The 16585-nt window shown below is 45.1% G+C and overlaps 1 protein-coding gene across 2 annotated transcripts in view; it reads right to left on the reverse strand.

Moving 5' to 3' along the window:
* The window catches only part of Fkbp5 (FKBP prolyl isomerase 5), an 83858-nt gene that overhangs the window by 41745 nt on the left and 25528 nt on the right, over positions 1–16585 (reverse strand). For both annotated transcript variants that reach the window (XM_075979701.1, XM_075979702.1), the window contains exon 2: positions 4805–4927. In XM_075979701.1, the coding sequence (XP_075835816.1) occupies positions 4805–4909 (105 nt within the window). In that variant the 5' untranslated portion in view covers positions 4910–4927. The remainder of the gene's footprint in view (positions 1–4804; positions 4928–16585) is intronic.

Below are 16585 nucleotides of genomic sequence, written 5' to 3' on the forward strand. Positions count from 1 at the left end.
AGACGGATGGACAGACTAAACGTACACAAACTGAATAGGCCACAGCATGCAACACCTCTTCAGCCACTTAGACAGCACAGCAAAGCCTCAAAGACTGGCTTACTTACTTCCCCCTTTGCTAAAGATAGATCATGACTCTATTCTGCTATTCCCTGATGTAACAGGTCATATTTCCATTATTTGAACAATCTGTAAAATCTAGACTTGGATGACACCAAGTAACTTGTTTTCTAGTTAAAAAAAAGAAAGAAAGAAAGAAAGAAAGAAAGAAAGAAAGAAAAGAAAAAGAATAACTCCAAAATGAAAAATATTTGGTCATTGTAAAATCCAGAATATTTCTCTTATTCTAATGCAGCTGGTCAATTCTTGGAAAAGAAAATTCATTCCTGGAGTGTGGTGGTGCAACTTAGCCTGTCAAGCATCCAGGGTCATTTTCAGCAGTACCTAAGATAGCAAGCAGTTAACACCTGATAACATCCTCTTTGGAAAGAGTTTGATTTTCATTTAAATAATTACTTGCTTTTAAATTCTTGGAGATGTGTCTCTGCAGCCCCACCCCACATAAACACCACATAAACACCGTGAACTTAGATTTCTCAACTTTCTCAGCTCAAATGCCCAATCTTTTGTTTTGTTTTATTTGAGACAGGGTTTTTCCGAGTAGCCCTGGCAGTCCTGGAACTTGCTTTGGAGACCAGGCTAGTCTGGAACTCACAGAACTCTCCTGTCTCTGCCTCCAGAGCGCTGGGATTACAGGCATGCACCACCACCGCCCAGTAGGCTCAAATATTTTGTAAAGGAAAAAAGGGAATACTGTTCTTCCAGGCCTTTCTCTCTGTTTGGTTTTTCAAGATAGGGTTTCTCTATGTTGTCTTGGCTGTCCTGGAACTTCTTGGTAGTTCAGGCTGGCTTCAAACTCACAGAGATCCTTCCTCTACCTCCCTGTGGGATTAAATGTATGCAATACTATCACACAGCTTCTTCCAGGCCTTAAAAGAAAAAAATTCAAAAGAGTAATTTTAAAAAACCTATTTGAAATCCTTAAGAAGCTCTGGTTCCAACCTGCATGTGACACTAGGGCCCAGTGACAGCATGGGTGGGGATTTGCACCTGAGGACTATTAAGAATCCCCAGGCATGTGGGATGCATTGTGGGAGTCAGAGGCCAGCTGCAATGGAAACAGATGCGACAGCATCGCTCGGGAGCAGGTGGCGGGTATGCGTGTGTGTTCTGTGTGTGGAGCAGGTGGTGGGTATGCGTGTGTGTTCTGTGTGTGGAGCAGGCGGCGGGTATGCGTGTGTTCTGTGTGTGGAGCAGGTGGCGGGTATGCGTGTGTGTTCTGTGTGTGGAGCAGGCGGCGGGTATGCGTGTGTTCTGTGTGTGGAGCAGGTGGCGGGTATGCGTGTGTGTTCTGTGTGTGGAGCAGGTGGTGGGTATGCGTGTGTGTTCTGTGTGTGGAGCAGGTGGCGGGTATGCCTGTGTGTTCTGTGTGTGTATCTGTCTTGTCTGTCTCCCCAGCAAGATAAAACGTGTGCTTAAGTCTTACGTTGTCTTAAAGATAAAAATCTAGTTTAATTAATTTGAAAAATGCAAACCCAACTTTTATTTTTCTTGATCAGTATTGCTATAAATTTTACAAAGAGAGGACATTAACAAATGTTCCAGGTAATAGTTGCCAGACCCCCGAATCTTCACCAAAATCCTCATGGTGACTTGGAGGATCTAGACAGTAACAGATGGGCTTTTTTTGTTTTTTTGGTTTTTTTTTTTTGGATTTTTTGAGACAGGGTTTCTCCGTAGCTTTTGGTTCCTGTTCTGGAACTAACTCTTGTAGACCAGGCTGGCCTCGAACTCACAGAGATCCGCCTGCCTCTGCCTCCCGAGTGCTGGGATTAAAGGCGTGCACCACCACCGCCCGGCTGACAGTAACAGATGTTATGACCTAAAGATCATCAAACCACAAACATTCATAATAAACCTAAAACTTGCTGTCTTCAGATTTATTCCCTAGGACAAATGAGACTATAGTCTACTGTCTGTTTATTTAGCGGGCTCTGAGCACGCTAGGCAGCAATGTGCACCTCCAGTGGAGGGATACTGTGGTCTGAAGAAAGCATGACTGCGATCTGTCCTCTCTAAAGTCTATGCTGAAATCTGATTGCTACTGAGCCAGTGCTGGGACACAAGGACTTCAAGAGGGAAGTGGCTTTAGGTGGAATTAATGCCTTGCCTGTGTGATCTCCCGGTGGAAGGACTGGGTTCACCACACAAGTTGTAAAAACCTTGACTGCTTCTTGTTTGTGCCTCCCAGACTGCCTGCCCGCCCCTCTGCTTTCTACAGTGAACAAGGAGATGCAGGCGTGCCGTGTTCTTGGACTTCTCAGGCTCTGGCCCTGGGAGCCAAAATAAACGTCTCTTTTATGAATCACCCAGGATCCTGTTACAGAATACACAGGGTCTGAGGGACCTGCAGGCCAGGTCTCTGAATGTGGCACACTGAAAAAAATAAGGGAGATGCTGTGGACAGCCTGAAAAGTCTCCAGTGTCTTGAGAAGTTTCTTCGAGCTCTGGAGGGAAGCCTCAGAAGACAGCATGGACTGTCAGCAGAGGGTAAGACAACAGGAACACATGAAGTTCAAGAGACCAGCACAGAAGACAGGCGTCCACATAAGCAAGGAGAGACAGTGTCGACACAGGAGTGGCAGGAATTCCACATGACAGGAACATTAAGAATATGCAAGATAAGCTCATCAGAGAAAATTAACCACGTAAAACGTGTGACGACAGTGTGGGACAAGCAAATGCTGAACGTGTTCGAGTCACTGCACCTCGACTGCAGCTCATTCTCCTGTAAAATGGGAGAATTTGGCCCACCCTGCTGGCACAGTCTTATATCCCAATTACTCAGGAGACTAAGGGAGGAAGATGACAGGCTCAAGATCTGCCTGGGTTACAGTGTGAATTCAAGGGCAGCCCGGGCAACTTAGTGAGACCTTGTCTCAAAAATACAAAGCTGGTGATGCTCCTGTCTAGCATCCAGGATGCCCTAAGTACCATCCGCAGAACCACATCATTAAAAGGGTAATGCCTCCAGAACACGGCTGCTGAGACACAGACTACAAACTATGAGGAGTCTGAGGAGATAGTTCACGGGTAAAGTGTGTGCTGGGCAAGCAGGAGAACCCAGGTTCAGATTCCTAGGGCAGATGGGAAAACCTATTCATGACAGAGGGCGTCTGCAACCCACGGGCTTGCTGGCTACACAGTCTTACCAAAACAGTGGCCTCCAGTGATGGAGGAAGGTCATTGGCTAATAAAGGAACTGCCTTGGCCCATTTCATTGGTTAGAACATAGGTAGGAGGAGTAAACAGAACAGAACGCTGGGAGGAAGAGGAAGTGAGCTCAGACTCCACAGCTCTCCTCTCGGGAGCAGACGCCTCAGAGAGAAGCCATGCTCCCCGCTCCAGGGAAGATGCACGCTATGAAGCTCCGACCCAGGATGGACTTAGGCTAGAATCTTCCCGGTAAGACTGGTGCTCACAGATTATTAGAGATGGGTTGAACGGGATATCAGAATTAGCCAGTAAGGGCTAGAGCTAAAGGGCCAAGCAGTGATTAAAAGAATACAGTGTCCGTGTAATTATTTTGGGGTAAGCTAGCCGAGCAGGCGGCCGGGGTGCTGGGAACGCAGCCCCGCCGGTCCTTATTACTATACTCCAGGAGTGATGAAAGGCCCTGTCTCACAGAGAAATAAAATGGAGAAGTGACTGAGAAAGATATGTAACACACACACAACGAAAGCTCGTGCACACAAGCATGTAACACACACACAATGAAAGCTCGTGCACATAGCAGGTAACACACACACAATGAAAACTCGTGCACACAGCAGGTAACACACACACAATGAAAACTCGTGCACACAAGCATGTAACACACACACAATGAAAACTCGTGCACATAGCAGGTAACACACACACAATGAAAACTCGTGCACATAGCAGGTAACACACACACAATGAAAACTCGTGCACACAAGCATGTAACACACACACAATGAAAACTCATGCACATAGCAGGTAACACACACACAATGAAAACTCGTGCACATAGCAGGTAACACACACACAATGAAAACTCGTGCACACAAGCATGTAATACACACACAACGAAAGCTCGTGCACACAAGCAGGTAACACACACACAACGAAAGCTCGTGCACACAAGCATGTAATACACACACAACGAAAGCTCGTGCACACAAGCATGTAACACACACACAACGAAAGCTCGTGGACACAAGCAGGTAACACACACACAATGAAAAAGTATTTACTGTGCTTTAAATAATAGGAAAGATGACTCAAACATACAGCCTGTTCTCCTACATCATGACACAGAGAAACAGCACCTGTATATAAAGCTAAGTCCTCTGCTTCTCCTCTATAAATTCTTTAGCACAGCTACAGGGTAGCTTCAGTACACTAGAACAGTAGTTAAGACAGCACTCCATCCACATGCATGCTCTAAAGTAAGGAGAGGATGCAGTCTCTTGGAATCAAGTGTAACTTGGGCTGTTCTCCAGGACCTAAGATGTGTGTGACCCAGCACAGCCTCAGCTGCACTTACAGTCTGAGATGAACAACCCCATTATGAAGAAAGACGAGAATTGAGCTGCAGGGTTTACTACTTCGCCTTAGTTAAAAACACCAGCCAGCCTGCCCCTCCACAGAAAGGCTGGATAAACCCTCCCTCTCCCTTCTGCAGGGCAGGGCTCCCTCGTCACACTCCCCTGTGCCTTACCTTTAGCACTCCTCTGTCTTTTTTGGTAGTAATATCTTCTCCCTGCTCAAGCACTGTGGCCGTCGGGTTTTCTCCATTGTTACTGGTGCTTTCATCAGTGGTCATTGTCTCTTACCAGAAAACCTGCCAAAAGAAAGGTGTTTTCTGCAGTGAAAACATCATTTCTTAATGTGCCTGAAAACCCCCGAGAACTGAGCTTACATAAGACTAACAGAGTTAAAACACCAGAAATAATAACAAAGCATTCGCTGCGCGCATGTATTGATGTCATCAGACAGGTCAGTAAGACATCACCCAGTTCTTCAATTTCCCGTCTAGCCCTGGTCCTAGATTAGAGAGTAGTACCAGCTGGGTCTGCTGGTAATTACACTCCTTCAGACGACTCCGCAGGGAGAAGCTGCCCTCTCAGAATGTTACAGTATCCTTCTCTTTCCAGAGAACTAAGAGCTAAAGGCAGGGAGTTATCAGCCAGGCATCACTGAGGTTAAGAAACAGCAGAGACCCAAGGCTCAAGAATGCAAGCACCTGTCACCGCTGAACCTTCTGGAAGACTACACGTTCCACCACTCACCTCTGACAACTACAGGAGGAGGTTTTAGGGGCTGGGAGTGGTGGCTCCTGCCTATAATCCTAGAACTCAGAGGAAGAGGCAGGAGGGTTGCAAAGTCAAGGCCAACCTGGATTACTTAATGAGTTTAGATTAGCCTGGGGAATAAGATACCAGAATAAAGGGAAAAGAAAAAGAAAAAAGAAAAAAAAAAGGAAAATCAAAACAAAATCACCCCACACACACAAGAAGGAGAGAACAAAGTTCCCTTTCCCCTGTCACTCAAGGTGTCTCTCATAAAAACTCTAACCCGTCTTTTAGATCCAGCCTCTGCTATTCTCTGCACACACCACACAGAGCAAACTGACCAAGTCCTTTCCCGCAGCCAGCCCAGGGCTTTCCCGCACCACCGATCTGATAGCTCTTTCTTCTTCCCCCACATGCCAGCTCTACTGCCTACGTGTGAGTCACTCTGCCCATGTTTTACCCTTCCTTAGCTCTGATTCAATGTTTAATTTATGAGGCATTCCTGGTAGAGTTAAAGGGTCTTGGGGAACATGGTTACGCATTGCTCATATTCAGAGCCCTGAGGTCCTCCCTCTGCTCCTACTTGGGCTACTCTAAACCTTTGTGCAGAGAAGTGTGATCAGAATAAAGACTCTACTCTCACAAAGAGATCTGAATTAACTGGTAGATTATATATTTTTAAACGTGGGATTCACTTCCCTCCCCCTTCCCCAAGACAGGGTTTCTCTGTGTTAACAGCGCTGGCTGTCCTAGAACTAGCTCTGTAGTCCAGGCTGGCCTCTGAACTCATGGAGATCCACCTGCCTCTGACTCCGAGTGCTGGGGCTAAAGGTATGTGCCACCATCCTGTCTACATGAGTAGCTCTTACTGCTAATGTCACCCGATACTTCTTCATGCAATGTGAATGGAGACTGCTCCTTCATTTCAGGCCGTCCAGACCCAAATAATCACACAGAAGCTATATTAATTACAACAGTGTTTGGCTGGTGGCTTAGGTGCCTTATATCTCAAATTAACCCATTTCTATTAATCTGTGTATTTTACCACAAGGCTCATGGTTTTGTTACCTCTTGGGTAGCTACATGGCATTCTTGACTCTGCCTACTCTCTCTGTATCTCTTTCAGCCTGACTATATTCTGCCCTGCCATAGACCAAAGCAGCTTTATTCATTAACCAATAAGAGCAACACATATACAGAAGGACATCCCACATTAATGCAAGGCCAAAAAAAAAATATTATCAATCATCAATACGAGAAACAAAACACACTTTCTACTGTTTTGATTAATTTTATACTGCTCCATAACTGAGCAGGGAAAATCAAGAATTACCAATTATTTCCTGGAACAGGTTCTTACGTAGCCCAGACTGGCCTCAATCTGGACATTCTCTTGCCTCAGCCTCCTGAGGCCTGAGATTAAGGACACTACGAACCCAGCTGAGAACTGACCACTTCCACATTAGGGTAAGAACAGACCCTGGGTCCTCTGTTTACAGTCAAAACCGAACAAAACAACTTCTATCCTGTTAAAGACCATTCTACCGATACAACTCCTGACCAGACAGCTGAAACGCAGCATTTAACTCCTCTGCAAACAAGCTAAGCTTTCTCCAGGGTGAGAGATCTTCAGAGAGAGCTCCGAAACCCGAGGGCCAACCCCCCACTCTGGATTTCTAGCACAGTTTATTCCAGAATAAAAGGTCCAAGTGTTTGGCTCAGGGTAAGTGAAAGCTAGAACACACTGTTCTCAAACAAACAACGAAAGTTAAGTACCCAGTCTACATGATGCTGGACTAGATAATAAGAAAAATCAGACAAGCTTCTGGAAACCCAATGCTCGTGACATATTTTCTGACGCGCAGAAACTTGTGTGAAGTACCTAGCAGCAGAGAGAGATGGCCTTGTACGTATCTGCGGGGAGCAGGTTATGGTCAGTATCCATAGGAGCATGTTTCTGAGGTCCTCACAGATACACGGACCTTGATCATCACAACACACGATCAAAGCACTGGAGAAATTAAAACTACTATGTGAAAAATTCTTGAGAAAATGGTCTCCAGCACCACTCTACATTACATACCAGGAAAGGAGAGGGGCCCTTCCCAACCCAGGAGAAAAGACCTTCCCAACCCAGGACAAAGGTCCTTCCCAACCCAGGAGAAAAGACCTTCCCAACCCAGGAGAAAGGTCCTTCCCAAAAAAGGAGAAAAGACCTTCCCAACCCAGGAGAAAGGTCCTTCCCAACCCAGGAGAAAAGACCTTCCCAACACAAAAGAAAGGACCTTCCCAACACAAGAGAAAGGACCTTCCCAACCCAGGAAAAAGGTCCTTCCCAACCCAGGAGAAAAGTCCTTCCCAACCCAGGAGAAAAGACCTTCCCAACCCAGGAGAAAGGACCTTCCCAACCCAGGAGAAAAGACCTTCCCAACACAAGAGAAAGGACCTTCCCAACCCAGGAGAAAGGTCCTTCCCAACCCAGGAGAAAAGTCCTTCCCAACCCAGGAGAAAGGACCTTCCCAACCCAGGAGAAAGGACCTTCCCAACCCAGGAGAAAAGTCCTTCCCAACCCAGGAGAAAGGACCTTCCCAACCCAGGAGAAAGGACCTTCCCAACCCAGGAGAAAAGACCTTCCCAACCCAGGAGAAAGGACCTTCCCAACCCAGGAGAAAGGACCTTCCCAACACAAGAGAAAGGTCCCTTCTCAACACAGTGACATAAACCCCTTAACAGGTGATGTGTATCAACACCAAAACCTGAGTGGTGTTCTCACACCAGGTAGAGAAAAACTAACCAGCAGTAATTGTTTCTGAATGCACAACGGCCCAAAGTCCATTCAAAAATAAATTCAAGGAATCCAAGTTGTCTGGCAGTGTGGCCATGCCACATTACGGAACTCTGAGGTCTTGGTTCTGAGCACACACGTGCAGTTGACTGGGCATGCCACCATACCAAGCAACACCAAACAGGACTGCCTGCAACCCCTTGGCTCAGAATGCAGCTACTGCGTGCTATAAGCAGCAGTGTTTTTGCTGCACATATTGTTTTCTGCTCTGATAGAAACATCACAGGTTAGTGACATACAATAAACACCTACCATCTTTCTACTGTTGTTTCTTGGCATGGAATATCAAAATTAGTCTATCTTTGAGTTGGACTGTACAACAAACGTACATGACCCTCTGTTGGTGCGCATATCTGCTTTCATCTTTAACAAATAGTAAAAATATATGTACACCAGCTGGGCGAAGGTGGCGCACACCTTTAATCCCAGCAGTCGGGAGGCAGAGGCAAGAGGATTTCTGTGAGTTCGAGGGCAATCTGATCTACAAAGTGAGTTCCAGGACAGCCAGAGATGTAATCCTGTCTTGAACCGCCCCCCACCAAATACATATATATGTATACGTATATATGTATGTATATATACACACAAAGAAGTTTTACAGTAAACTATTACTGATTTATTATCAATAAATGTTCAGTTTGTACACCCATTTAATATACCCGATGTCTGGGATTACATAAGAATTACTTGGTCAAAAGGGGTCATGAGTGTTAACAGAAACCCAGTCTAAGCAAGCCTTTTAATAGGTGACACGCGTCACAACCAAAGTCCACTGCAGCAACAATCAGATAAATGCTTTCACGGTGCTGAATGGGAGGCGTACATTATTTATGGGCTGTTTCTCTAAAAATTATTTAACTGGAAGGCTGGAGAGACGGCTTTGTGGTGGAGAGCACCAGAGGACTGAGGTTCGATTCTTAGCACCCACAGGTGGCTCACAACTATCTATAACTCAGAGCTAGTAGATCTGACACCCTCTTCTGGCCTCTATGGGTTCTGTATGCAGAGGGGACCCAGACACACATGCAAGCAACACCCATACACATAAAATCAACTAATTAAAGAGAGAAAAAAATGTTTTCTCCAGCCAGGTACATGCTGGTGGTGGCGGCAGCATACACTGCCTGCAATGCCAGCCCTTGGGAGGTGGAGACAGGAAGATCCAGGGGTTAAGCATCAGCCTTAGCTACACAAGACCCTCTCAAGAAGGTCAGCCCTAAACACATGCAAGCAAAGCTACATGACCTCAGAAGGTTGTATTTATAAATTTATACGTACAAACACGTAACAATAATAATTAAAGAATAAGGGCATGGATTTGAGAAGGGGGCACAGAGGAATTAAAAGGGAAATCATGTAAATAAGTATTCATATATAAAATTCTCAAAAGAAAAATAATTACGCTAAAAATAAAAGGTGAAAAGGGGAAAAAAAACTTGGCTTGCTATGCAAATAAGTAACAAATCCCCACACGCCAATTTGTTGGCTCTGTAAATGCCAACCTGACAAAGGAACTTATTCAGCCTTTAAGGGAATGCAAGTACTAGAAAGCTCAGAGAACGGTGCCTAACAGTACTGTTGAGTCCATGTGAAGAAAAGTACCAGGAATCCTCAGAACAAGAAAACAAACCCTTTCTCGGGTTTCCAAGACAGATAAATCTTAAAAGAATAAAGAAATAAACTAAATTTTCCAAATATCTCTCCTAAATTCCATTTAGGCCACTAGAAGTATAGGTTTTTGTAAGCAAACAAATAATCTTTTTACTTTATTTACATAAAAAAGACAGGACAAAACCCTTTAAGGCAAACTGAAGAAGTTTCACTATTTTCCAATGGAGTCTTGTGTTCTTTCCCCACCCTAGTTTTAGTCTGGATTTAAAGTCACTCTTACCTAATGCTATTATTAATTCATGATAAAGCTTATTGTACTGCACCAGCTAAAGGGGGGAAATTGCTTCCTAGTGCCGCAGAAAGGGAACACACAGTTCCTTCTGTTATGGACGTGACAGATAAGCACGCACTCTCAAAGTGCTAGTCAGCAAGCACCCTGAGACGAGCTTCAGCTAACTAACCAAAGGCTGGACCTCCCACACTGACACAGTGTCCACCCAGATCCCCCCAGATCATTATCAGGGGACTGAGAGCTTCCGTTAACTAACCAAACGGCTGGACCTCCCACACTGACACAGTTCCCGTACCAGTGTCCACACCAGATCCCCCAGGTGACAGTGTTTGGAAGCTGATTGACGCTCTGATGAGCAGAGGTACCCTGCAAGTCTCCCATCCTCACGGTGTACTCCTAAGTCTTACTGGACAGATGTCAGGCCTTTAAGTCTCATCCTTCAGGCTTCTTACTAACGCTGTTAACTAACACTGTCGCCCTTAGGATTACCTGCAGAACTTCTTAAATGCTGTGGGTGCTGGGACTCCGAGCCGGTGTCAGGGCACACTGCATGGTCTCTGTATGAAGCAAGATGTGGCTGAGAACCACGGCTTCTCTCAGTTTTCCTCCACTGTCCTTTTCGCTCTGTGTGGGAAGAGCTTTTCTTTGATGGAATTTTTAGATCACCATTTGGTCAGTAGCTATGGCCAATATTTTGTTTAGTCTGTTCCAGAGGATTTCTTACAGTTAGTCATGTTTTCATCTTTACATGATGTTTATTAATTGACTGCGCACTTTCCTTAGCACTGTGAAACTCACCTCTCTCTTCAGCTCCTCCTTAGACTAAGACAGGACACCTCTTCAAAGTAAGCATTTGCTAAAGGTTGTTTAAAAAGGTAGCGTGAAGTGCTGAGTTTCTGTTCCCTCGCGTCCTCAGAGCACTGGACAACGGTGAGGACAGGAGAGGGATGGCAGGGTCTCCTGAGTGTGAAAGTTAAGCAGGAGAGGGATGAAGAAAGATGCCAAGACAATCGCTGGAAAGTTTGGTATTCGCGGCAGGGTTTTAGAAGAAACGAAAGCTCCGGGCAGAGGGAGGTAAAGGTTTAGTTGTGAAGGACAAGTCCTGTTTAAACTCATAAGGGAAAGAGGAATGAGAATGAAAAGAACAATTCAAGAAAAGGACGCTGAAAGCCTCCGCAGTAATTACTCACAGGTGCCTACTTACAGCTAAACTGACAGTGTTGTGAAATAAAAAGGTTTCTTTTAAACATATTCTTATTTTAAATATGAATTTATTTTATGTGCATGGTATTTTGCCTGAATGTATGTCCGCACACCACATGTATGCCTGGTGCTTACAAAGGCCAGAAGATGTCAGACTCCCTGGGATGAATTACAGACAGCTGTGGGTGCTGGGAACTGAACCTGGATCCTTTGGAAGAGCAATCTCTCCAGCCCCAAATCAAAGTATTTCCTTAAGTGGGTGACCATAAAAATGTCTGAATATTTGGAAATGTGAACCATCATGTTATAGTTTGTAAAATGAAGAGTTACGTGTATGTACAGCTGACAGTTATCTAGCTAAGCCTGGAAGCATTAAACACTCAAGTCACCAAACTACAAAGGAAATCTCTTAGATGAATGTTCATTCAAAAAGCACACCACTGCCACGCCACTGTGAGATAAAGTGTGTCACTATGGTGCCCAGGGATGACTTGGTCTCCTAGGTACTGAGTTATGGATGAGACCACAGGCAACACAAACTGCTTGGATCTGAATGTGTCACTGTAACTGCAGCTGACAGTGTGTGCAGATGTGTACTGTCACCTGATTACAATGTGTCACTGTAACTGCAGCTGACAGTGTGTGCAGACATCTACAGTCACCTGATTACAATGTGTCACTGTAACTGCAGCTGACAGTGTGTGCAGATGTGTACAGTCACCTGATTACAATGTGTCACTGTAACTGCAGCTGACAGTGTGTGCAGATGTGTACAGTCACCTGATTACAATGTGTCACTGTAACTGCAGCTGACAGTGTGTGCAGATGTGTACTGTCACCTGATTACAATGTGTCACTGTAACTGCAGCTGACAGTGTGTGCAGATGTGTACTGTCACCTGATTACAATGTGTCACTGTAACTGCAGCTGACAGTGTGTGCAGACATCTACAGTCACCTGATTACAATGTGTCACTGTAACTGCAGCTGACAGTGTGTGCAGACATCTACAGTCACCTGATTACAATGTGTCACTGTAACTGCAGCTGACAGTGTGTGCAGATGTGTACAGTCACCTGATTACAATGTGTCACTGTAACTGCAGCTGACAGTGTGTGCAGACGTGTACTGTCACCTGATTACAATGTGTCACTGTAACTGCAGCTGACAGTGTGTGCAGACATCTACAGTCACCTGATTACAATGTGTCACTGTAACTGCAGCTGACAGTGTGTGCAGACATCTACAGTCACCTGATTACAATGTGTCACTGTAACTGCAGCTGACAGTGTGTGCAGACATCTACAGTCACCTGATTACAATGTGTCACTGTAACTGCAGCTGACAGTGTGTGCAGACATCTACAGTCACCTGATTACAATGTGTCACTGTAACTGCAGCTGACAGTGTGTGCAGACATCTACAGTCACCTGATTACAATGTGTCACTGTAACTGCAGCTGACAGTGTGTGCAGACATCTACAGTCACCTGATTACAATGTGTCACTGTAACTGCAGCTGACAGTGTGTGCAGACATCTACAGTCACCTGATTACAATGTGTCACTGTAACTGCAGCTGACAGTGTGTGCAGATGTGTACAGTCACCTGATTACAATGTGTCACTGTAACTGCAGCTGACAGTGTGTGCAGATGTGTACTGTCACCTGATTACAATGTGTCACTGTAACTGCAGCTGACAGTGTGTGCAGATGTGTACAGTCACCTGATTACAATGTGTCACTGTAACTGCAGCTGACAGTGTGTGCAGACATCTACAGTCACCTGATTACAATGTGTCACTGTAACTGCAGCTGACAGTGTGTGCAGATGTGTACAGTCACCTGATTACAATGTGTCACTGTAACTGCAGCTGACAGTGTGTGCAGATGTGTACAGTCACCTGATTACAATGTGTCACTGTAACTGCAGCTGACAGTGTGTGCAGACATCTACAGTCACCTGATTACAATGTGTCACTGTAACTGCAGCTGACAGTGTGTGCAGATGTGTACAGTCACCTGATTACAATGTGTCACTGTAACTGCAGCTGACAGTGTGTGCAGACATCTACAGTCACCTGATTACAATGTGTCACTGTAACTGCAGCTGACAGTGTGTGCAGACATCTACAGTCACATGACACATACATAGCAACTGCACAGACATAGCACCTAAATGTCAAATGTCTGTTCTCGTCATTTTCCCTCGGTTAAGATGGCTACAGACATCGTCTGTATGTATGTTTTGAGATATTGAGGTCCTGAGTTTGAACCCCAAGAGGGGAATCTAAGCCTATCTAAGGCTGTGCTGTTCTAATGTTTCCACTATGACAACCGAAACAAGCATCTCTAGGAAACTTACATTTGGTGATGGCAGAGACAGCAGAGTGAATCTCTGCAACTTTGGTCCGTGTTGTTGGTTTTGTTTTTGAGATAGGGTCACTATGTAGCCCTTGATGGCCTGGAACCTGTTAAGTTAACCAGGCTAACCTCAAGTTCCTCACAAGTGCTGAGATTAAAAGGGTGTGTTACCATGCCTGCCTCCGTGTTTTTAATCTTAAAAAAAAAAAATCAAATTTCTACTTGGTAGCAGAGTGGTAGATTATTAACTTGAGGTGACTCATTAACACCTAATAGTTTAGTTCCAATTGCTGCTCATTTCTAGGAACAGACCACCAGAAGGCAATAAGCCCCACAGTGTAGAGTATGCTCCTTTCTTAAGCTCCACCACTTATAATAAAGGGCACATAAGCAGTACTGACAAATGGTGAGGACTGTGATTTTCAAAAGCAGTTAAAACGACGATAGGAAAACACAGGCACGAAACAGAATCAGTGCTAAAATGCCATGACGAGCTGACTAGACTTCTCTAAATCGGGAAAAAATCATGCTGTACCCAATCATAACTTTAAAATTAAAAATAAGATTTGTTTTTCCTCAGGAGCGATAACTAAGAAAAGTGGGCATAATTAACCATGTAGGCGTGAAATGTACTGAAGAACACCTGTGTACACACAGCAAGCAGAGGATCAGGACCGCACTCACCATCTCTGGAGGACACACCGGCTAGCGATGGGGGAAGAGTTGTGTGTGTGGGGGAGAAACCTAGAGCCAAAGTTCCATACACTATCGTGTCCCAGAGCTGGAGGCAGGGTCAGCCGTCAAGAGCACTGACAGCTCTTACGGAGGACCTGGGTTTGAGTCCCAGCACCCACACAGCAGCTCACAACCACCAGTAATTCCAGCTCCATACCATCTGACCCCATCATCTGGCCTCTGCAGGTACCCCCCCCCCACACACACACACGGTACACAGGCATTACTGCAGGAAAAACAACCATACACATAAATAAAATATTGCATTCTCCTGTAATAAACCACTCTCATTCAGACATTTCTATGTAAATCAATCAGATGTTAAAAGCATGGCTTCCTCTTTTTCCCTGTGTTTCTTTTTTAAAAAAATATTTTATTTATTTATTTATTATGTATACAATATTCTGTTTGCATGTATGCCTACAGGCCAGAAGAGGGCACCAGATCTCATTACAGATGGTTGTGAGCCACCATGTGGTTGCTGGGAATTGAACTCAAGACCTTTGGAAGAGCAGGCAATGCCCTTAACCTCTGAGCCATTTCTCTAGCCCCTTCCCTGTGTTTCTTAAAGGCCATTTTTAAGTCCAAAAGAAAAACTGTAAACAGGCTTCATCACAAGAGTTGAAAACACAAAAGAATGATTTCCTTAGAGTACTAAAAAGTACACTAATAAATACTTTCTAAGTTATCGCTAAAAATAAATTTCCTGCACTTTAAAGATAAATGACAGCAAAATTTAATATATAACATCTGTTTGTAGTTTGTATACCTTTCTAATTTCTGGAGATATGAAGGTTTGTGAGCACATGGAATAAATCAGCTCTTTAAAAAAAGAATAGCATTTTGGGTCTGAGAACAAGCCTTCCTCCCGTAAGAACAAAAGCTTTGGCCACGGAGTCTGAAAGGACAGAAGGCACCCCTTTATCTACAGGCACTGGCTGCGGAGCCTTTGCCCTCAATTTCTCTAGCTATAAATTGCAGGGGTTAGGCTAAAACAACACTCCAGCTCTGAGACTTTATATTTAGAAATTATCTTTAATGAATAAATCTATGCTTTATGGGAAGTCAGATGTGACAGGTGGAAAGGGAAAAATTCCCAAGGAATAAAAAGTTATTTTAGTATTATAGAGCTCAACTCTCCATTCTAGCCCGGGGCGGGGGGGGGGGGATGATTGTGAGCTCCCCGAGCTTCTGTCGCTGCTCTAACAGACGTCCAGACTCACTGCCCGAAACCACGTAGTTTACAAACCTGCACTTCTGGAGGTGAGATGTGCAGGAGAGAGAGCAAGCACGGTGCATCCTGCCCATGGGCCGAAAGGGACCTGCTCTCCTGGCCTTCCCCAGATTCTAGGTGCTACCAAAGTGCCTTTGAAAGTGGTCCCCTTCCTCCATCATCAAATGCTGCATTGCTTTGTTCTTTTTTTTTTTTTTTTATTTTCAAGACAGGGTTTCTCCGTAGCTTTTTGGTTCTTGTCCTGGAACTAGCTCTTGTAGACCAGGCTGGCATCAAACTCACAGAACCACCTGCCTCTGCCTCCAGAGTGCTGGGATTAAAGACGTGTGCCACCTCCGCCCGGCTCTTAATTGATTTTTCAATGTTATTCATTTGTGTATGCCTGTAGAGGCTAGAGGTGGGCTTCAGGTGCCTTCCTGAGGTGCTCTCCACCTGATTTTTTGTATCAGGGTCTCACTGAACTTAATCAATGCATATTTGACTGGACTCTGGACAACAGGCCCAGAGACTCACAGTACCACAAGTGGCTTTTCATGTGGGTGCCGGGGATCTGAAGTCAGGCCCTGGTGCTTGCTAACAAGCGCGTCCCCGCGTCCCCGCCAGCCAGTGCGCTCTGTCACCGCTTGTCTGTAGTCACAGCTCCCGCCTGCCACCACAAAGTTTCTCTTCTCCTTAAGAACTCACGTAAGCAGGACACGGTGACGCACACCTTTAGTCCCAGCACTCAGGAGGCAGAGGCCAACCAGAAGAACATAGCGAAACCCTGTCTCAAGAACCCCATGCTTCGATAAGCAAACTCATGACAAAGCAGGGACAAGCTGGACCATCCCGTCTTTCGCCTTACACACACCACAATGTGCCCTCTGTCCTGTGAAGCAGCATCCAGAGTCTTTCAGGAGCCATTCATCCGCTTATTATAGATACCC

The sequence above is a fragment of the Microtus pennsylvanicus genome, chromosome 7, assembly GCF_037038515.1.
Source record: "Microtus pennsylvanicus isolate mMicPen1 chromosome 7, mMicPen1.hap1, whole genome shotgun sequence".
Classification (NCBI taxonomy): domain Eukaryota; kingdom Metazoa; phylum Chordata; class Mammalia; order Rodentia; family Cricetidae; genus Microtus; species Microtus pennsylvanicus.